The 21,526-nt window shown below is 35.8% G+C and overlaps 4 protein-coding genes across 13 annotated transcripts in view; 2 read left to right on the plus strand and 2 right to left on the minus strand.

The window, feature by feature from the left end:
• The first annotated feature begins 907 nt into the window (after positions 1-907).
• LOC143907207 (uncharacterized) lies at positions 908-5,082 on the plus strand. Of its 3 annotated transcripts, none has more exons than XR_013259765.1 (9): positions 908-1,042; positions 1,226-1,537; positions 1,638-1,715; positions 1,801-1,854; positions 2,059-2,391; positions 2,577-3,729; positions 3,818-4,232; positions 4,385-4,672; positions 4,975-5,082. XR_013259765.1 is itself a non-coding variant. In XM_077423828.1 (9 exons), the coding sequence occupies exons 1-9, from the start codon at positions 991-993 to the stop codon at positions 4,616-4,618; spliced, it is 2,523 nt and encodes an 840-aa protein (XP_077279954.1). In that variant the 5' UTR covers positions 908-990; the 3' UTR covers positions 4,619-4,947. The 3 variants fall into 3 exon arrangements, 2 of the variants coding, with proteins under 2 accessions (XP_077279954.1, XP_077279953.1); XM_077423828.1 differs by lacking the exon at positions 4,975-5,082 and having other exon boundaries at positions 2,059-2,183; positions 2,292-2,391; positions 4,385-4,947; XM_077423827.1 differs by lacking the exon at positions 4,975-5,082 and having other exon boundaries at positions 4,385-4,947.
• A 464-nt stretch (positions 5,083-5,546) lies between these two features.
• LOC143907214 (uncharacterized) lies at positions 5,547-10,520 on the plus strand. 2 transcript variants are annotated; one of them, XM_077423846.1, is made up of 5 exons: positions 5,547-5,733; positions 8,139-8,267; positions 8,636-9,314; positions 9,448-9,877; positions 9,954-10,520. In XM_077423846.1, the coding sequence occupies exons 1-5, from the start codon at positions 5,655-5,657 to the stop codon at positions 10,191-10,193; spliced, it is 1,557 nt and encodes a 518-aa protein (XP_077279972.1). In that variant the 5' UTR covers positions 5,547-5,654; the 3' UTR covers positions 10,194-10,520. The 2 variants fall into 2 exon arrangements, with proteins under 2 accessions (XP_077279972.1, XP_077279971.1); XM_077423845.1 differs by having other exon boundaries at positions 5,548-5,733; positions 8,136-8,267.
• LOC143907306 (uncharacterized) lies at positions 10,495-14,425 on the minus strand. Its single transcript, XM_077423990.1, has 8 exons — positions 14,247-14,425; positions 13,568-13,828; positions 13,046-13,210; positions 11,838-12,963; positions 11,625-11,728; positions 11,432-11,555; positions 10,893-11,228; positions 10,495-10,700 (listed from the first exon to the last, which is right to left on the minus strand). The coding sequence occupies exons 1-8, from the start codon at positions 14,409-14,411 to the stop codon at positions 10,495-10,497; spliced, it is 2,487 nt and encodes an 828-aa protein (XP_077280116.1). The 5' UTR covers positions 14,412-14,425.
• Positions 14,426-14,768: 343 nt separating this feature from the next.
• The window catches only part of Pnt (ETS transcription factor pointed), a 103,567-nt gene continuing 96,809 nt past the window's right edge, over positions 14,769-21,526 (minus strand). For all 7 annotated transcript variants that reach the window (XM_077423830.1, XM_077423835.1, XM_077423832.1 and 4 more), the window contains 5 exons: positions 19,164-19,364; positions 18,397-18,705; positions 17,753-18,034; positions 17,107-17,407; positions 14,769-16,917 (listed from right to left, as the gene is read on the minus strand). In XM_077423830.1, the coding sequence (XP_077279956.1) occupies positions 16,854-16,917; positions 17,107-17,407; positions 17,753-18,034; positions 18,397-18,705; positions 19,164-19,364 (1,157 nt within the window). In that variant the 3' untranslated portion in view covers positions 14,769-16,853. The remainder of the gene's footprint in view (positions 16,918-17,106; positions 17,408-17,752; positions 18,035-18,396; positions 18,706-19,163; positions 19,365-21,526) is intronic.

The following is a 21,526-nucleotide window of genomic DNA, read 5'->3' on the forward strand; positions in this document are numbered from 1 at the left end:
AAAGTTAGCTTGTCGCCGAATTTAATGGCACCTGAAAAAAGTTCCAAATATATAATAAAAGAAAAGGTAGGTTTGTTGCAGGAAAATCTGCAACGTTTCGAAATATAGCAATCGTCTTTAATATAATTGATATATAATATAATAATAATTATTATATTATCTGTACGCATATGTAATCATACGTAACAATCATATATATTTTGTAAAGCAATCTGACAAATACCATGGCAAGCCTCTGATGCTATAGCATTATGAATAGTTAACGGTAATGCGTTTGCTTGACTTGTTATACTGCGAGTAGCACTTTGTTTAACAAACTACGGATTCTTGACAATATTTTTTCGCTGTTGCAGAGGGATCACTGTTCTATTTGATCTATTATTGAAATATTATTTGCAATTTAATAATATCAAGTGTAGACATTAATGGTGGTGGAATGTTAATTGTAAAAAGATTAATACTTAAACAATGTTGAAGACATCAAAGTAAAAATATATACAAATAAAAAATGTTCTCATTGTTTCGTAAAAACAAACTTTATTTCTTGTATCAAACTGCATGAGATTAAATACTTATATGTATATTTATCGTCAAATTCAATTAAATTTTATTACACAACAGTTTAACGTTAAAGTTTTCAATTCGGTTGGAAGACTTGTATGATTAGAAAACCTAATTTTTTGTATCATTTTCATAGAAATAACAGATGCTGACGCTTAGATATGAAACGGCAATTCTCGTTTTGTGATAGCGTTTATCAACCATAATTATATTGAAAGCATTTAATTGTATTAGTGAGTGGTCAACAGGTCAATAACGTAATCTTTCAATGTGCCTATATGTTACTGAGAAAGACGCAATTTACTGAGAAGAGATGCTGATAAACGTAAGAAAAACATTGAACATACGCATATTTGTCATCCCGTAACCATCGAGCACACCAGTTTCCTCAAATCAGTGTAAGACTATCGTCGTTTTCATATAACAGAGATGAACATCCGAATTTTGCTACTTCTCTTTTTCCTAACACTTCTTATAACGGGTAAATAAACTTTTACAAATAGCGTTATTACATCGAGGTGATAATTTTCTATATTATTTTAAGTAATTTTTATTTTCTAATAACTTTTTTCACCCACGCGTGTTTATCTTAAATTAATTTTTAATATATCGGTGAAAAAAATATTGCGTAGATTTATTAGATATAAATCTATCTTATTTTCAGACGATGTAAAAGCAGGAAGATTCGGATCCTCGCGAGGCTCGTCATCACGAGGTTCGTCATCACGGGGTTCGTATTCTTCTTCGTCTAGATCTGGATCTAGTTCAAGCTCATACGGACATAGAAGTTCATCGGGCAGCCACACAACGAGCTCAAAAAATAACGGTTATGGAAGTTCATCAAGTAAACACACGCCAGGCTCAACTGGATATGGAAGTACATCAGGTGGCCACGTGACAGGCTCAAGTTCTACTGGATATGGAAGTTCCTCTGGTGGACGTGCAACAGGATCAAGCCCAACTAGAACTTCATCGAGTCAGTATACGATACGATTATAATATGATAATGAAAGAGAGGATATTATTTTGATCTTTTACAGCATTATATTCATAATTATATGTTACTTTTCTTGTAGGTCAAACTTCGCATCAGCAAAATAAAGATGCATCCACGACTTTTTTACAAGCTGAAGGAGGAGGTGCTACGCGACCCTGTAAGTGCAATAAACAGCAAACAGCAATTGCGCGAAGTATTTATTTCTCATTAAATTTAATATGAATATTTTTGTTTGTATAAAGCTCAAACTAATTCCGCACAATCCGGCCGGCCATCAGTATCATTTGGCAATACAGGTATTATTAGTACTGATTATCTTATTATTTACACTTAGAATACATTATGAAATAGAAAGAATTATTTTTAAATGTTAATTTAGATATTATTTTTAATATTTTTTTTATTTTGCGTCTATTTCCATTTGTTCATTCTCTCTCTCTCTCTCTCTCTCTAGCATAAAAAAATGATATATTCCTTTCTGTTCACCATTTTTCTATTAGGAACTCATCCAGGGAATCGTGGAACATCAGGTGTTACAACAGAGAGTAAACAAAACTCTGCCAATCCATCGGCACCATATAATCCATCAGCACCGCGTAATCCGTCAGCACCGTACAATCCATCTGCACCGTACAATCCATCAGCACCGCATAATCCATCAGCACCGTACAATCCATCAGCACCGCGTAATCCGTCAGTACCGTACAATCCATCAGCACCGCGTAATCCATCAGCACCGTACAATCCATCAGCACCATACAACCCGTACAGTCCATCAGCATCATCTGCTAATCATGTGCCGAAAGCTACTGTGGTGCCTTCGCAAAGTCATGGTAAATACTTTTTAATATATTCAACAAGATAATTTATGCTTTTAAGTTCTTGATATTCAAGAAATAATAATCGTCAATTATAATTATTGATTATAACAGAAAATTAATCAAATTAAAGGAATAAATGTTTTGTAGCAAATATAAATTTAAAACACAATTAAAAATTATATACAATTTTCTTGCAGCTTCGACTTCCTTCGGCCAACCAAGCGCGCCTTACAACCCGTCACAAGGAACTGCACCTAACAATCCTTCATGGAGCAATCCATATTTCAATCCAAGTCAATCTCACCCACCAGGACCCATTTCTACTAACATTGGCTTCAAAGATCATCTGCGCCCTCCAACTTCGATGCCCGTTCCTTCCGCACCTTATCCACGTCCTCCTTACCCTATTTCTGGTTCTAATCCACATCCTCTCCCTTATCCCGGCCATCCCTTCGGTCATTCGAATCAACCTCATTCCACGTACAATCCTAGTTACAATCCCGTTCCTGGTCAGATTGGACATCCTTCCAGTTACCCAGCGCACATTCCACCACCCGTACCTGGTACATTCGGAAATCCTTATTCCACGCACCCTGTTGGCGGAACATACGGCGCAGCTGGACACAGCTATTATCCTCAACAACACGTCCTGGCGCAGCCAGCAGCACAACCGTATATACCTGGACAAACGGTCATAATGGTTCCCGGTAAACAAGACAGCGGCAGAGGCCTCGGTCAAATGGTAAAGGAGGCACTCGTGTTCTCCACAGTCAACGCCGGGGTAAATAGGCTGTTAAACCCGCACCATCATTACGTGCATGATTACAGCAGTCCGGCGACAAGTAGTAGCAGCAGTCCTGGCGAATCACATATAACTTACAATAATTATTACAACACTGCTCCTACGGGTAATGGTTCTCCGGCTTCGCCAAATGCACCTCAGGGAAATGTTCCCGTTGCATATCCCGCCAATCCAGGTCCGGTGAACAATCCGGTTATTACTCCGGGTGTATCAATCCCTACAATAGTCAACAACGGTAGCACAACATATCCAGTTGGCGGTTCTTCTGTAAACGCAATGAGTATAGCCAATAATCAGGGAGCTCCTCCAGTTGTGCCTCCTAATCCTGGATTTCCGGCTGGCAATGCAGTAAATAATCAAGGACCGTCCAATCAAGGAACGTCTAATAAAGAAACAACTATTTCTTCTCCGCGGTATAAAATATCAGACAATGATTTATCGATGTTGACCGAAGAGTTATTCATGAAACAAGAAGTTAATATATCCAAGTATTTGACGTTACATCTTCAGAGTAAATCTGTGAACGTAACCGATGCAGCTAAAGGACCGTAAGCATTTAAATCAGCCAAAATGATTATTCAATATGTATCTTGTTTTTATACATTTGTTTTATTTATACACACTTTTCGCTTCTAGATTGATTTACGTGCAAGAAGAGGTGTACGATTACCCAACGATCTTAGCTATTCGACAGCTCTACGACAATTACGAACACAATTCCACCGTGAAGGAGATTCCTACGCCGGAAAAGCGAAAGAAAGAGGACCTTCTATTAGATGTGCTCCTGAACACGAACGTGATGTCCAGAGCTATGCGATGGTTGTCGGATCGAGGTTTCATCGATCCCGATGATTTCGAGAAAAAGGACACTTTGCGGCATATGTGGTTTAACACATTCAACGGTGCCACCTCAGGGTTCGAGCGAGTGTTCACGTCCGAAAGATATGGTACGGAGCTTCTTGGAGTGCAGGACTGGATCTACTTTAATTATCAAGAATCGAAAAACCGCATTAATTACATGGGGTATATTGATACCATGAAACTTGGCGATGTGAGTAGTCATATTATATGATATAAATGCAATATGTATATGTGTACTGAGATATACTGTATGTTCTTAATGTCACATACAATATAAGAATAGTATAATATACTGTATGTTTGTAAGATTAGTTAATAACTTACTTCATTTGCTTTTCGCAGAGAGCCTCGTTGGTAAAATTGAACTTCCAAATGGATGGTGTTATTAGACCGAACGCAACGATATTCGTGGGCACACTTCCCGAGCTTGAGATGTCCCTGTACACGATATGCTTTTACGCCAGGCCGAATGATCTATGTCCCGTTTCCCTTGGTGGAAGCAAGTTTAATATTTTCACACATTCGTTTAGATATTACGGGAAAGATCTCATAGATCTTGCGCTTCCTATTTTCTAATTCTGTATTGAATAAATTCTCGGATGCGATAATATAAGTTACCGAATACATAATGTGAGTACAATTTTAATAGAAGATATTAAATGTTAATGTAAGAATGATAAAATGTACTTATGAATTAACTTCTTTCGATTTTTATTCTTGTAAGACGACAAATTTTGTTACAATAATGAGAAAAATGTATTGTAATTTATTTGGAAAATTTATACGGTCTTATAACAAACATAGTACTTCTCTTGTGTAACATGAAAAATATCTTAATTTTTACAATTAAGCTATATCTGTTATTACAGCATTTAAGAACGGCAAATGTAATTTTATATTAAAGATAAATTATTGTTTTTTTTTTATTTCAGCGATGTAGTCTTTTTCAAGGATGCAAAGTTCAATTTTTCCTGAAAAATTTGTAATATAATATATATATTAGTGAGTAAAATATTAAATATATAATTATTTTCCTACAATGTATTATTTTTTCCAAGTATTTTAAATTTAACAGATTTAATTTTAAAGGTAAATTATTTTAATTTTATATTAATTATAATAATAAAATTTAATAAGTAAATCTTGAAAAAATAAAAAAAGATGTTTAGTCATAAGTTTTTACTAAGGAGAGGACAGCTTGAAATTGACTAAAAGAATCGTAGACGTAAATCTGTAGAGAAAGTGTGAGAAATCTGAAGAACATAGCATAGCATTCGTGAATATTCTTTACTTAAAACTTTAGCTTTTATGAGGTTTTAACAATTGTCAAAGAGATTGGGTGAAAAAAATCAAAATATTGTTAAATTAATTTTGAACTCAGAACTGCTTTAATTGAATAACTCGACCAATTGCAGCTCTGTTGGCACGGGGAATCAGCGGTAAAATCCTACAGAGCATGAATCATTAGCAATGTTACGGACAATGGTCACCGACGCGACGTCTAGGCCGTTCAGTATAAGGTCGGACGGTGGTAGTAGCACGTCGACTGTATGAGCAAACAGTGCGTGTTAGAGATTTCTTCGATTTTTCAACAGATCACGACGACAATTCGATGGAAGCGAAGCGAGCAACAACGAATATGAGAATCAGGGCGTGCCTGGTCACCGTGATTGTGATTTTATTTATTTTTAGTAATTGCATACGTTATTTCTAAGCAAATATTATTGTAGATTATAATGCGTTATTCGATTATATAGTGGGTGAGAATTGTGCACGAGAATTGTCAAATTTACACGACTTTTGACGACTCTTAAATTTGCACGAAATTCATTAACAATGAAATGCTTCGCTTAAGTAGAAATCAGTTTTTATTAAAATAACTGTTGAATTTTACAAAATTTTCAACATTAATTATCTTAATGCTTCAAATTCTGTTTAAGCGGATTTTAGGATGCTCCCAAAAGTGCAAAGTGCTTTAATAATAAAATAATACTTTCATTAATCAAGAATCGATTTCTGGTAAGAAATTTTGTTCAAATTTTACAGAAAATTCGATATTAATCAGTGACTTAACTTTAAATTAAAATTCTGTTTAAGCAAAGTTTCCTGAATCAAGTATATGTGTTACGTGTTGATACGGAAGCACAGTTCGCGGAAACGCATTCGCTTCTATAACTATCTGTAAGTCACGAATTACCTGAGCTAATTTTGTAAGAATTACTAGCAATTACGGAACAGTTTTCAGATTAGTCAGAAAATCTTGCTGTGCTTAATACAGGTATTGTGATTTTAAAAACCGGTTATTGTATCCGTTAAAAAATTTAAAAAAAGTACTGAAACATGTTTAATTTATTAATCCGTTGTGGTCACATATATATGGGGCCCAGTGGACCCCAGGATTTTTTTTTCTTCTTAAAAGTATACTATTTTGAGAGTAGAATGCAGTTTTTTTGCTCTATCTAAAAAAATTTTGATGAATATTTTTGTGAAAAAAGTCAAATTTTTCGAAAAAAGATTTTTTTTCTCGCGTTTTTTTTCAACATAAAAAAATTAAAAAAATTATTGGATTATAAAAAGGAAGTCACACATAAACTAAATTCCAGTTCAAGGTTTGAGTCGGGAAAAAAAAAAAAAAACACCAAATGGCAACTGTTGTAGGGTCCATTGGACCCCGTGTGACCACTACGTTATTTTTATGAGGTGTGACCACAACGAGTTAATAAATGCGGTGCAATGACGAACTGTACCTATGTCGGATTTTTACACGCGTAAAATTTATCATTTTTAATCTATTTATGCTATATTTAAAGGTCTTTCGAAGCATCTTTTAGTTAGATTGCGCATAAAAATAAAATGGACGCAATCAGCTATTTAATTAGACAGTCAGAGAAATGGAGGAAATGTACTAAAATCACGTAAGATTTACGTAAAACTTTGATGAATCGTCTAATAAATATAGACTGCGTAATAAGTGAAATCAGCGGAGCAAATTGCTCTTCATATTACTTATACGTCATATACCATCAATGTATATAAGCTCCTCGTATATATTATTCACTTGACGGTGTTTACCATAATTGTATTACTGCGTCCATGATACTAAATTAGAATTCTCATCGAAAGTCACGTAAATCGAAACTGTTTCAAAATGTGTTCGTCAAATCCGTTTCAAATGCGTACAAGTTTTACGTTGCACAAATAATTAAAAAAAGTTCGTGTGCATGGACTTTCGCAGCTCTTTCAGAAAGATTGCAAGGTTTACTAAAAATTATATTACAGAACTTTATCAATATAAAAAATCTCGTGCATAATTTAATGAAAAATGCCTTTCTCGAATTATGAAGAAAAATTTAAAATATACAGGACTTGATTTTTAGATTATTCCTGTATCTCTTGTATAACATAGAGGACACGAACATGTTCAGCGCAATATATGATATTGATTCAATGAATGGACACGTACAATTGCTGCTACATTATATAATAATATGTTGAAGAACAATTGACCTGCGAACAATTTGCACCGGTGTCGAATCGCGAAAAATAAAAGAGATATATATATAGTTTGCATAGATAGATTGATAGTCACTTAATCACAATGTATTTTGTGACAGGATGTGATATCTCGATTCATCCTAACACAATTCCTACCTTTAAGACAAATTCATATTATTCGTACACATTATTTTTACAGTAGATAAAAAAATTCGGAATATTCTGTATTTTTATCAGGGATACGAATTCTTTTGCACATTTGTGCATAGATTTTGTATTTCAACTATTATCTTTATAGTTAGGGTTTGTCTCCGAAGTTACACTAACTCTAACAATAAGTTATAACTCTCTGCAATACTCGCAAAAGCTTCCCTTTGCGATGTGACACAAATGCCATCTCAATATAATTTTATCTGTAATATTTAAGAACAAAAATAAATAAATCAACGCTCTTAATTACGTACAGTAAGATTAATCATTATAATTATCAGTTGTATTAACTAAGACATATGCAAATTCACAATTTTAAAAGACGTCTAGCTAAATGCCGAAAAGTTATTGCACATGATAAATTGCAGATGTAATATCGTGCTTACAGCAGACACAGACGGTCGTAGAACCAGCACAGGAACCTCTCGAAGGTCAGGAGGGGGTTCTTCCTCTACCTCTGGGCGGTCAAATGGACAATCAGGATATCCGTCAGGGAATCCGCCACCGTACAGTCCATCGGGTATATCAAATTAATTCTTTTGTATTTTAGAGCGGAGAACAAAACCGGCGTAACACCAGCGAGTTTGAATCTCGATGCACTCAAGAGTGAGATACATCTTCGCATTTGCGACACAGGAGATCAAAGTTGCTAAAATTATATCCAGTTGTGAAATTTTTTTTTTTTCAAGTTAAAGTTGCAATCATTATTGTGTGTTTCCCTATAAAATCTTAATTTATCATCTAATCTCTCGCTCTCTCTTTGTATCTTCTTTCAAATCTCAATTTAAAATCTAAAAATCTAAACTTTTTTATGTAACTCCATGAGGATTGCAATTTTCAAGTATACTTGAAGTTTATAATCCCAATTTTTCTGATGACGGTTCTTAGGCGGATATCCTAGGCAGACAGCTAACAACCCCTACGGCGGTTACAACCAGCCTAACCAGGGGTACCCGTCCTACAACAATCCTTCCCCCCGCTACGGTGGCTACTCGCCGTACGGTCAGGCTTACAATCCGTCCTACGACGGGCATTCCCCCGGCGGTTACGGTGGGCAGCAACCGTCCTACGTGCAACCTGCTATTCAACAGGCGCCGGCGCTCACCGTTTTGCAACCGAGCCGACCTGGCATCGGCCAGCTGGCCAAGGAAGCGCTGGTTTACTCCAGCGTGAGCGCAGGCGTGAGCGCGGCCGTCAACAGATTGCTACCGGGTGGCATCTACGGGCACAGTCCGGGATACGGCAACGGCGGCGACGCCGGCACCGAGATCACATATAATAATTATTACAACGATGGGTGGAGTCCTGCTAACGGGGAAGCGCCCGCGGCTCCGGCGACCCGCACAATAAAGGATATCATGAGGGACATTTGTGTAACTGCTGGATTTCCAATTCCACCGGATATCCAGACCATTTTGGGATGTCCTGACGAGGGTTCTAACGAGGAGGTGAAGAAGTTGTCGGAGAGACTCTTCGATGCGGATAAGAACAACGCGTACAAGTACGTCACCATGAACCTGCAGGGACAGACGAAGGAAGACGGCACCGGGGATGACGCTTCTCTGCCGTAAGCACTTATCGTTAGTTAGAACCGTCAGTTCGATTGGCTCGTGCTGTCTTCACCTTGAATGAAATAATTGGATGGAATAATAATTCCGCGCATCGAGAGTTTCAATGACCTTAATCTGATATAATTTCAGCCTACTGGACGTAAAACCGGAAGCGTATGAAATCCCCACGATTAAAAGCCTGTTGGCGTTGCACGATAATTACGAGATGGACGTTAAGACGAAGGAGACCGTCACGCCCGATGAGCGAAAGGAGGAAGCGGAGCTGCTCGACAGGTTCTTGGAGACCGACGTGTTTAAAGCGACGATGAAGTACCTGGCCGACGAGGCATTTATTCCGAACGACGAGTACGAGTTCAAGGACACCCTGAAACGTATCTGGTTCTCGCAGTTCCAGCGAGTGGAGGGAGAGCCGTCCAGTTCCGGCTTCGAGGCGGTGTTCGTCGCGGAGAAGCTCGATTCCTACATGATCGGACCGCAGAATTGGATTTACTTCGCCAAACAGGAGGCGCAGAAGAATCTCGACTATCGCGGATACATAAACGATGTCAAATTAGCGGACGTAAGCAACGCCACGCTCACGTATTTGACAATTTAGCTTATGTGTATTTATTATTACGATTTTCTTATCCTTGCAGAAGGGAGAAGCTATCAAGGTACGCACAGCGTTCAATGTACCTGACACGAAACATTCGGTCACAACCCTTCTCGTCGGTCTCTCACCCGAATTGGAGATGGCTCTTTACACAGTGTGCTTCTACCTGCGTCCGAACGACGTTTGTCCGATTTCATTGGGCGGAAAGGACGTCAATCTGGTTTCTACCAGATTCAACTACTTCGGCAAAGATATTTTGATCGCCGGCTTTATCGCGGGGTGAAATCTGGAATAGAGCTAAAGCCCTTTTGAGATACTTCATAAGTTGCGTGATTTAAGTAGACCTAAGAAGAACGCTCGGACAAATCTTAAATCAAAATAATTTTTCGAACAAAATTTTTATGCTTATATACATATTGCTTTTAATTTAATATACATATTTATCCAGCATGATATTTAAGGCAAATTTAATTCTTTTATCCATCTGTGCATCGAATATGTACAAACTTGTTAGCGAGAAAGATATACCATGCATGATCTCCATGTATTTCTCTCTTTCTCACGAATCACGTATAAACTTATCTTTATTGTAATACAAACGAAAGGGACAAAGCCCTTATGCATACCTGAGGTATCCTGGCGCTCCTTTTTCCTAATTCCGAAAATTCCATCACAGGTATTATGGTCGGTCGTCCGTGTGCGCATCGATTGGGAAATTTCGTGTGCTTCAATAATTTTACAAGATTCGTACACTGCTCCAAAGTTAGCTTGTCGCCGAATTTAATGGCACCTGAAAAAAAAGTTTCAAATATATAATAAAAGAAAAGGTAGGTTTGTTGCAGGAAAATCTGCAACGTTTCGAAATATAGCAATCGTCTTTAATATAATTGATATAATATAATAATAATTATTATATTATCTGTACGCATATGTAATCATACGTAACAATCATATATATTTTGTAAAGCAATCTGACAAATACCATGGCAAGCCTCTGATGCTATAGCATTATGAATAGTTAACGGTAATGCGTTTGCTCGACTTGTTATACTGCGAGTCTTTAGCACTTCGTTTAACAAACTACGGATTCTTGACAATATTTTCTCGCTGTTGCAGGGATCACTATTCGTAACTAAGCATTGCGGTATTGCGCGTATCAATAGTGTGTTTTCTTTTGACGATCCCAAACTTATGCCGTATTTGCTCAACAACATTTTATTGCATTGAAGTAAATTGCACATTTCTGTAGGAAATTCCATGGGTAGAGGATCACGCAAGTTAACAGAGACCAACTCGCTCTCGTTCTGCACGTTGTATTCTAAATAATAAAAATAATAATTATAACTAAATACTTAGAAGAAGATCTACAATTATTACGTATCTCACATATACAATTTCCGTATTCAATTAATTAAAAAATTAATTTAATTTAATATATCATTTCTATAATTTTTGAATAAACTATTCAGCTAAAAAGAAACATTATTTCTTATCTTCTAAGAAAATATTATAATTATTTACTAAGAAGTAAATTTTCGTAACGTATTCTTTCATGGATGGCATGTTGATCGACCATTAACAGAATCTTCATTTCATCGTACTCCATCCACGCGGCGATAAATTCGTTATTAACTTGATTAATGATCTACAGAAAAAATATATTCATCAAGATAGCTCTCAGATAATTTATAGCTTTGATAATTTACGCACGTACTTTTATGCACTTTAATGACGCTCGCGACAATCTAAATTCGCATAATTTTTGCTTTAACTTGCAAGGATGTACAGCTGTTTGTTTATGTTGCCAGTTTTCTGTAACTAGATAAGTCAATAAGTAAATATTTACTTATATAACTATTTATATAATAATAAATTAATTATATACATATAGCGTGCTATTTTATTACTCCGTCTGGAAATTACTTACACGGAATCGTATCATTAGGACTGTTAAAGCATTTTACGTTTGTCAATTTAACATTATAACGTTGAAGACCATACAACTTTCGTGGCAAAAAATCAAACTGATTGTTAGGTTCGATAAACTCTCGGGAACGTACATCATTTTTAGAAAATGTATTATTCATATTTCTCGCAGAATCGTGTTTCTTGTTATTCGTATAATAAGTCCAGTTCGACCATTCGGAAAGAGGAGAAATCATGTTTATAGAATTATTGTTATTGTCATCGTAATAATTGTAAGTTTTATCAGATTTAGTAGAATTATCTGTTAAATTCATGGAACTTCCTTGCATTTTGTCAACGTCATTATCCACCTTTTCTGCAACTTCACACAAATTCGTTATAGAAGCAATTCGGCAATGAATGCTATTTAATACGTTATTTCTCCTACTTTCAACATTATCATCTCTATGCTGTTTGTTGAAAGAATCGGTTATAATTGTTGATGAAATTTTTTTTCTTTTAAAGCCAGTCATAACGATTTTGTTTCTTATCACCAAAGACGAAACATTTTTACGCCCGTTGATATTGCGGCTGAAAACCGATCTTTCTGACTTCAAGTATATCTGTTTCAACAGCTGCGTTTTACATGAATAAGGAGTAACTGCAGAAACCGCAGCTTCTTCTGCGAGACATTTGAAGGCGCAGTTCTTAATGGTATTTAATATCTTCTGCATATCGTAAAACATGATGTATCTTTCCCCACTTTCGGTAACAAACGTGAATTCTTTCTGCGAGAATGTAAGAAAGAACAGGATAAACATATTTTTATCGTATGGATCGCGCGCATTGGATTCCTGGTCGGAGAACAAGTTGAGCCTTTCTTTGAAGGCGATTTTAATCAACCTCAGGATAAGTGGGCAACAGATCGGCCTGTGATTTAAAAATATCCATTGCATCGCGTTTTTATCGGACAATCCCACGTAACCGTGATAATTCGCGCTGAATTCGGGACTGCATTGTACCGACCATACACGATTCGATGGCAGATCTTTCCCAAACAATGTTCTTAGGACTTCGATCGGGCTGTGCGGCTTTGCAATTCTCAGAACAACCTTCTTCCGGTTGTCGTCTCTAATCGAAAAGGACACCTGATTGCATCAATATAAAGAGAACATTATGAGACAAATTATATCCCGACTGATGTGATCGCTACGATAAATTAAGTCGTACTTCTAACTTTGTAACAGCTACAGCCGCAATAAGAGAACAAATGGTAGATATATCCCACTTTTTAAGCGGCGGTATTTCGTGGAAGCCGTAGATGGACACCGTCGTGCCGCACGAAGGTCTCTGCTCTATTTGCTTTAAATTAGGCGCAAATCCCACCTCGAACGCCTTTGAGAAAAATAATACGAAAAACAACTGTCTTAAAAAAATCTCAAATAACATCCATTTTTCAAGATCTTGAGTAAATTTAAAATTAAATTTAATATAATTTAATTTAATTAAATATTATTTATTGTTAATATTGAATTTATGTAAATAATAAGATTTATCATCAAATTTAATATTGAATTCAATGCACTACTGATTTGAAATTAATTTACTTTGATTTCAAAATTTAATTTAAAGACGTATATACCTAACACCAAGAGCAATAAATAGCAGAAATGTACCTATATCTTTTGCACTAACTATTTTCATCTATATTGCCAAATAATTTAACAACAAGTTAACGATGACGAGTAATACCTTCGTAAAGGTCTCCTTAGAATATTGAAGCCTCGAAGAAACCGTAAGACGGTCGGACAGACGGCGGATTTCCGCCAGATAGTTCAATTCAGGCGGTTCATATACCCGTTGCTGATTCACAGTTTCTGAATCGTATTCCGCGATATGTTTTAGCATGTCTTTTGGTATCCCGACGCCATTGTCGATAACCTGAATTTCTCGTTTTCCCGCATGAATTCTTACCGCGATTGCTGCGGCGTGTGCGTTCAAAGAATTCGCTACCTGCAATGTTAATTTATTAGTATACGCCATCATTCGATCCCCTTTTATTGATTGAACTAAAATGTAAAATAAAATATACGCCGGTAGATTGATGGATGAAAAATCGACACGATACACAAATTAGAAAATACAATTCGATAATTGACTTAAGAATGCGGTTAACGTTCTAATAAATAATTGATTATCAAGCTAGTATAATAAACGCGTTTAGAGCCTAATATTTTTTTGAGCACAGTAGTCATATTTAAAAACGCGTAAAATTTAAGATTATGCTCAATGCCAAGAAAAAAAATTTATATTTGATGTAACTTATTTTTTTAAAGCATTTAACCATGATAGAAAACGACACTTTACGTTCCTCGCGCTGGTACATACACAACGAACAACTCGGGAATGATGGAAATTATGTGATGCGTACCAGTTCCAAGACGCATCGTTCGAAAGACGCGATATTTGACATCGTCAACGTTCGCCCGGTCGATTGTTCTGCATCATCCTGCATCGTTCTTCGAGTTCTATAACGAAACCAGAAAGCGGACACCGATAACGCGTCGCTCTTCTCTCGAGGGAGACTTTTTATCATGGCGCCCAGAATCACGTTATCTACACTTTTTACATCTTCCACCCTTAAAACGACAAAAAGGTAAAGAGAATAAAAACGCATATAAATAACATGTACATTAAACTAATATATGTACAATAAATAAAAATTCTTTACGTAAAAAGAGTGTATAATGTGCAAAATGTATGTACGTGATAAAGGTGTATTAATAAAGGTGCAACAAACAACAAGTCTGTTGTTGCGATTTGCAGTGTAAGGAATCTTCGATTTCCGGCGATTAAAAAGCGACGCGAAAGTGATGATCGCGTTTCTAATTCAACGTAAAGAACAAAATGGGGGGAGAAGGGGAGGAGAATAAGCGGCGGTCCGTCGCGGATGTATTTATAAAAATCTCTTTATTCTTTTTTTTTCTTATTGCATCTACTAAAAAGTTCCTGCATTCGTATCTCTTTCAAAATGCTATATATAATCCTGGAAAAGAAGTATGGCTCTCTCTCTCTCTTTTTTTTTCAATAACAAGTGCCAAAACCGCGATAACTTAATATTAACATTCGAGTAGCTTTACACGGTTCATCCGCCCCGCGTTCGGGAGTGCTCTAAGAGTATTTAATATAATTTATTTAACATTCGGGCGAGACGAGACACAACTAGGAGAAACTTTAATCGTAACGATTATCGCTTTAGAAGGATCCTGGTAGCTTCAATGTGGGAGATCTCGATAAAGTCGCTACCGATTTCTTTCCTTAACAATCCGCATGAACATAATAAACTCGCAAACGATCTTTGAAATTAGTATACTGTTAATTATGCCTGAAGAAACCCTACGGTGTTTCTTATTATCATATAGTTTAAATTATTTTGGTACATGGAAACTTAACAAACACAGCGGATATAAAAATAGTTCAAGTTGTACATATATATACGTACATATATGTATACACATATACATATATGTAGATACAAATGTGTGTATATATATATATATATACATATATGGATACATATTTGTAATAAGACACGTGGAAAATACGAAGTATATTGCTTGTATTTTAATTCGTTAATCTTTGTGCTATTAATATATCTGCGCATCATTTACATCGCTGTAACATTTTCACTGATAAAAACATTAATCATTACGCAAAAATTATGTAAAATAATTATATATATATATATATATATATATATATATATATATATATATATATCGTTATTATACATATACATCGTTATAAATTTGATACAATTGCATTACCTAGCGTTCCACGAGTTGAAAAAGAAATCAATTTAAGTTTAACTCAAATTTACTAAATAATTATTGGGTATGTTCTAAAATAAGAAATTTATACTTTAAACATGACAATTGTAATTTGTTATACAAAATTCGTTACATTCCTTTAGTAATATGTACGCAAAATTAAAAAAAAAAGTAAATAAAATTTATCTTCTGTATTAATTATTATGGAACACTGGTTGCACGTAGCCCTTTCCTTCTCGTCATCAGATAAATTACTTGCGCATTGTGTTTAAAGATGTAAATGTACAATCTCTAAATAAAAATATCTTACAACGAAAGAGCAAAAGTTTACTCATAAACAGAATTTTTACGAAAAGTTATATAAATTAACAGCATACTCTTTTCATCAGCAATGTTTTTGTCAATTTGCGTTTTTTCTTCGAATTACATCAACAACAGAGAGTTCTTATATTACGAGTGGACATATTAAATATATTTAATATATCGCGAGCACATACTAGATATGTTCAATAATTAAAAAATAATATAAAATACGTATTTCCTTTTTTAGAGAAGCGAGCTTGAAAGAAGAGTATAGTTTAAATTTAATTTCTAAATTAAAATCTATACATATATAGAAAAAAAAGCATGAAAGTATCAAATTGAGAAGCTCGCTATATAGCATATTGTGTAATGAGTTTATTGTAAAATTATTGTAATAACAATCACATATCGAGTCATCTATCAACGAGATATAACACACATATTAAAATGATGAGACATAAATAATTTAGCGGCATCACCAAGTATCTTGACGCTATTATAGCGTTGAAAAATCATGTAACATTAAAAATATATATATATATATTTATATGTATATGTATAAATTGACGAGTTATTCCTATAAATATCCTCTAAAATCTGCTGTGATAAATCAAAATCACTTAGAAACAAATTCGCGATTTATTCAACTTTAGGCACCAATGGTATGCAGACCCTGTCTTTGGTACATACTACCGATTCGATTTTTGTTTATATTTGAATAAAGAAGACGGACTATCACAGTCTTCTGCATCTGAATATAGTTATTTCATAGCGATTTCATCGTATGGATACTTCGTCCTTCCGTTTTCCTCTATTTTTGCATGTTCAATGCAAAGAGTTTGTATTATTACATTTCGCTTATCTGTGTGATACAGTCCTAAAGCACGTGTTCATTAACAAAAAACTCAGTCTTCTTCCTTCTTCTCGGGCTTCAAGTCTACCATTGCATGTATCTCGTCAGGACTGTATCTGCAAAGGTAGAAGAAAAATAATGCAATCATTGACATTATTATATCTTCAATTTTCAACAATAATATTTGTATTAAATATTATTTACAACTTGTGTAACAATATAAAAAGTAAGAATTTGTTAAAATAATATTAATATTATTAAAAATTGTTAAATAATTGTAATTATATGTATACATTTATATTTACCCTAGTAGAGTTTGTAAGTCGCATACAAAGCGATATACGTATCGCTTGCCAGCAGTTTTGTGTATAATATTCTTGTCGTAATAGTAGCGTAAGCCTCGGCTCAGCTTTTCATAATTCATTTTGGGCTTGTTCTTGCGAATACCCCAACGGCGTGCAACCTCGTCTGGATCGGTCAGTTTGAATTCCCAGCCGTCGCCGGTCCACGAGATGAAACCCTGGCACGCTTTGTCAGTTAGGAGCTCCAGCAGAAATTGCCACAGTTGAATCGGACCTGATCCAGTGAAGCATGGTGGACCGCCACCTAAAAAAAATATGTCATTTTATATGTTTAAAGCTTAATATTAAAATATACATTAAACAGTAATTAGTAAAATATTTACCGTAATTTCAAAATCTAATATTATTTGGTTTTTTGTTATTTCTCTATGCCTATCAATAATTCATAATAAATATTTATTTCACTGTGATAAAAACAAATCCGAAACACGAATTTAATTCCAAAGTAACCGAGTATAGACAAATTACGGTATTGCGAAATCCTTTGGAAAACAGAAAATTTCCAAATATTAACAAATAAATTGGATAAAAAATTTAGGAAAAAATTTATCAGTGATTTATGAAATATATTATTGAATCGTGAATCTACCTGGATAACCGGTGAGCATTGAGCTCTGCAGTAACGGCTTTTGGTCCGCATTATTGGCGATAGATGTGGGATGATGAGGATTGGAGGAATCTCGTGGTCCGAGACTCGCAAGAAACGCGGGATGATGAGAGAGATGATCCCCAAGCCCGACACCCCACTGGTCACCACCGACGCCGCCGCCGCCGCCTCCAGCACCGCTCCCGCTTCCGGGAACCGTTTGGAACGGCGTTGCATCGTACTGCCCGTATGCACCGCTCTCGCTGTAACCCTCGTGATAGCGTCCTGTGAAGCGACAAAAAATGTCATTTTGATATTAACTGATCTCAATCAAATTTTGAACGTGCTACGAACAAAGCAGGAAACCAATTTATTTTATTAGCTAGATTATATATGTAGGGGAAAAAGAGGCACTTTAGAACATCTCGAATAAAGAACAAATTTGTCACTTTTAATATACCTAATATACCTAATGCCTAATACAGATTAGTTATATACTTTTTTAAATTTTAATATAATAAAAAAGATTAGATATGTATATAGTATAGATACAGATAGATATATATAGATGTAATAAAAATATATAAACTATAGTTTTTTTGACAATTTTCCTCCTTTCTAATTAATTCCAGTTTCTGGCTACGAACCTCGAGGGTAGTTCTTGAACGGTGACGGCTGGTATTTGGGCTCGATGTGAATCCCACTGGCGCCGTAGAAGTCCGACGAGCTGTCCAAATTGTACGGATGCGGCGCCTGGTGATCTTGCGACAAGCTATGATATTCGGACGCCTCGTCATATCCCGAATAATGCGCCGGCGTCATATAACTCTCCGTGGCGGTCGCGCTGACTCTCAAGTCGCTCTCGTTGCTGCCTGCACCCGCGAGTTCACCCCCGCTGCCCAGGCCACCCCCACTGCCTTGGAGATGCTCGGCTATGTGATGATTGCTGTAGTTCGCTAGAATTTTTTCATTTTTGCAAATTAATTTTCTCTTCGATAGTTAGTTTTTATCCGACAAAATTGAAATAATTGAAATTGTATGATATTTTAATACGAATTAAACGTAAGAATGAACGAAGATAATTTACATATTATTTAAAAGTAGTTTCGATGTAATCAATAATCATCGTGTTTAGAACAATCGAAGATATAGAATTTTTGTCATGTATGATACACAGAATATCAATGGACGAATTTTCTGGGAGGAAAAAAAAGTTCCTCGCGATTATGTTATCTCTTAAACGAGAAAAGAGACTCGTAGCATTTGATATCGTATCTTTGCCTCATGAATCATTCAAAATAAATGTGTTTCGCGAATAAAGATTGTAAAAATACTTGCAATAAATTCTACAGAAGCTTAGAAAGCGAAATGTCTCTAACACGCATAATATTGAATAATGTAATGAGAAACTTACATTCCGTTTTGAGCTGATTTAAATTCCGTAGATGAATGTACGCGTTGTTGGCATTGTTGTTGTTGTTATTGTTGTTATTACTGTTAGGGGTACTAGAGTGAGAGGTCGGTGGTTGGGTGCTATGGCTGTGGGGTGGTGGCGACGTTTCGTCTCTTTGACTTTCGTCTTGGCACACGGGACTGCGAAGGTGATTGTAGCCGCCTGCAAATTGAAAGGAACAATTCGCGTTGCATTATACAATATCTTATAATAAGTATAAAATTAATTAAACATGTCATTTACTTAAATTATATGAACAGGAAAAAAAGAAAATGGATATATCAATATATGTGTCCACCTGTAAAAAGCATATGAAAAAATACACAATCGCTAGTTTGTCCGTTTATCACATTCCTGAAAAGTCAAGAATTAACTCATCACGAACATGTCACGCTGATTACACAATTAGATTTTTAAATCAGATTATGGTTTTAAAAAGCTCTACTTTTCTTAAGATAATAATATGTTTCCTATTATTTCAATGCGTCTGTTTCTCTCCCAAAGTGAATGATATCCTCATCTTATCAGTATCCTATCATAATAACATTCTCTTTTCTCATCAACATATCTTCGAATCTTTCTAATCTCCTGTATACAATATAATACACCCCTTTACAATTATCTCTCTTTTCTTTAAATTGTTATCGAAATCGTTACAGAGGCGTCCACGAATAAGGAAGAAGAGACGATATATGCTGCGTCGCCGCGCATCTCTCGTTGCGGCACTCCGGCACGTCCGCAGGGAGGAACCACCGTTGACACGTGGGCGGCGCGTATCTCGATGATTGGTCCGAACGAACTCCGCCTATTCTCGACTTCCGTTCTACGATCGCGCGAGAGAGAGCCCGGGTATCGCGCGAGGCTGAAGCTGAGGCTCCGCGCGCTCGAAGCGGCGTTCGAATCGCCGCCGTCGCGTCGCTCAGGATTGCGATTGTCGAATTAGCAAATTCTGCTGTGACGAGTGTCAGCCTCGGAATGAGATCTTCACGATACAGTGTGGCGCTCGAAAAATTTAAGCTTCAAGTTTCAAGTCATTTATAAGTTTTCTTTTTAAGTAAATTGCGTTTCTACTGGAAGCACGCAGCTGCACAGTTCTTAAGCTGTTCATGAGATTTTCTGTGCGGAATTCGTTTTCTTTTTGCGAATGTCCAAGAAAATGATTTTTTATTCTTACAAAATCAAGGATTTGATTCTACGTTAAGTTTAATAATTATTACAAGCTGAATAAAAATGATATTGTCTTGTTATACGTCTTACGTCCTTCGGTTCGTCCCTGTGTCCGAATTAAATCTTTTAAACTTTCAACCCGAGTTCTTTATTTCCGCGAGTGCTGAGTCCGCGCGAGGGCGTAACATTTTGGGGGCTCGTCCGGGATTATTTCCCAACGGTATCCGGTTGAAAATTGCAGTGATTTGAAATATCCCACTATGGGGAGAAAGTGGCAGTACAGTTCAAAGTAAATGCCAATGTAGACGTAGGCAAATTTTCTGAGGAGTTTCCGTTATTTGTATAGCTAAAATTTCGGACAAACAACGTCAGTGAAAGCTCGGAGAAAACTCGAGGACAACTCGTTAAATTACGCGCTGTCTTGACAACGATCTTCTTTTTTACATTTGCCGGCCGCTCCGTATATCGATCGGCTGCTTATACTTATTATTGCTTTATTTATACGTCACTGCAGCCGCGATCGTAAATAATGAATTATATAAATATAGATTTATAATATAGAGGTGACTGGGCACACGCGTGAAAACGTTACGTTATACATTACCATATCTCTCACATGAAAAATACCGTAAAACTTATCTATACACGAAGAGAAGTATAGTTCCAGGTCTTTTAATTCATGTAATTTTGAACAAATCGCTTTTGATTAAAACGTCCTGAGATTATCTATTACTATCTTATACTTTATGAAGCGCTTTAGAGTTTTCTAAATATCTTCAAGAAAGAACTAACAAATAAGACAGATAAGAACAATCTGAGGTTTAGTTACACGAAGAAAGGATAGTGGATGAGTCGGAAGTTGGTGGAGTCACATATCTTATCTCTCGAAACTCATGTTCGCTACTTGAACTTACAGCTACCTTAACGTTTCACGCCAATTGTTTTAATGCCGTCCTAAATAAAAGTCAATTGAAAAATAAAAGAAAACGATGGTAACAAGAAGAATATAAATGTAAAGTCATAAAATAATAGCAAATTGTGATTAAATTCGACCGTCACTTTGGCGAACAATCCAGTTCTTAAGACGAACATTCACTCTTACAAACTGTTAATTAAGAATAGTTTGTAAATATATTATTCATTAAAAATAAGTTGAG

Source organism: Temnothorax americanus, unplaced genomic scaffold (genome assembly GCF_048541705.1).
Source record: "Temnothorax americanus isolate GAGA-0224 unplaced genomic scaffold, ASM4854170v1 Scaffold8, whole genome shotgun sequence".
Lineage (NCBI taxonomy): Eukaryota > Metazoa > Arthropoda > Insecta > Hymenoptera > Formicidae > Temnothorax > Temnothorax americanus.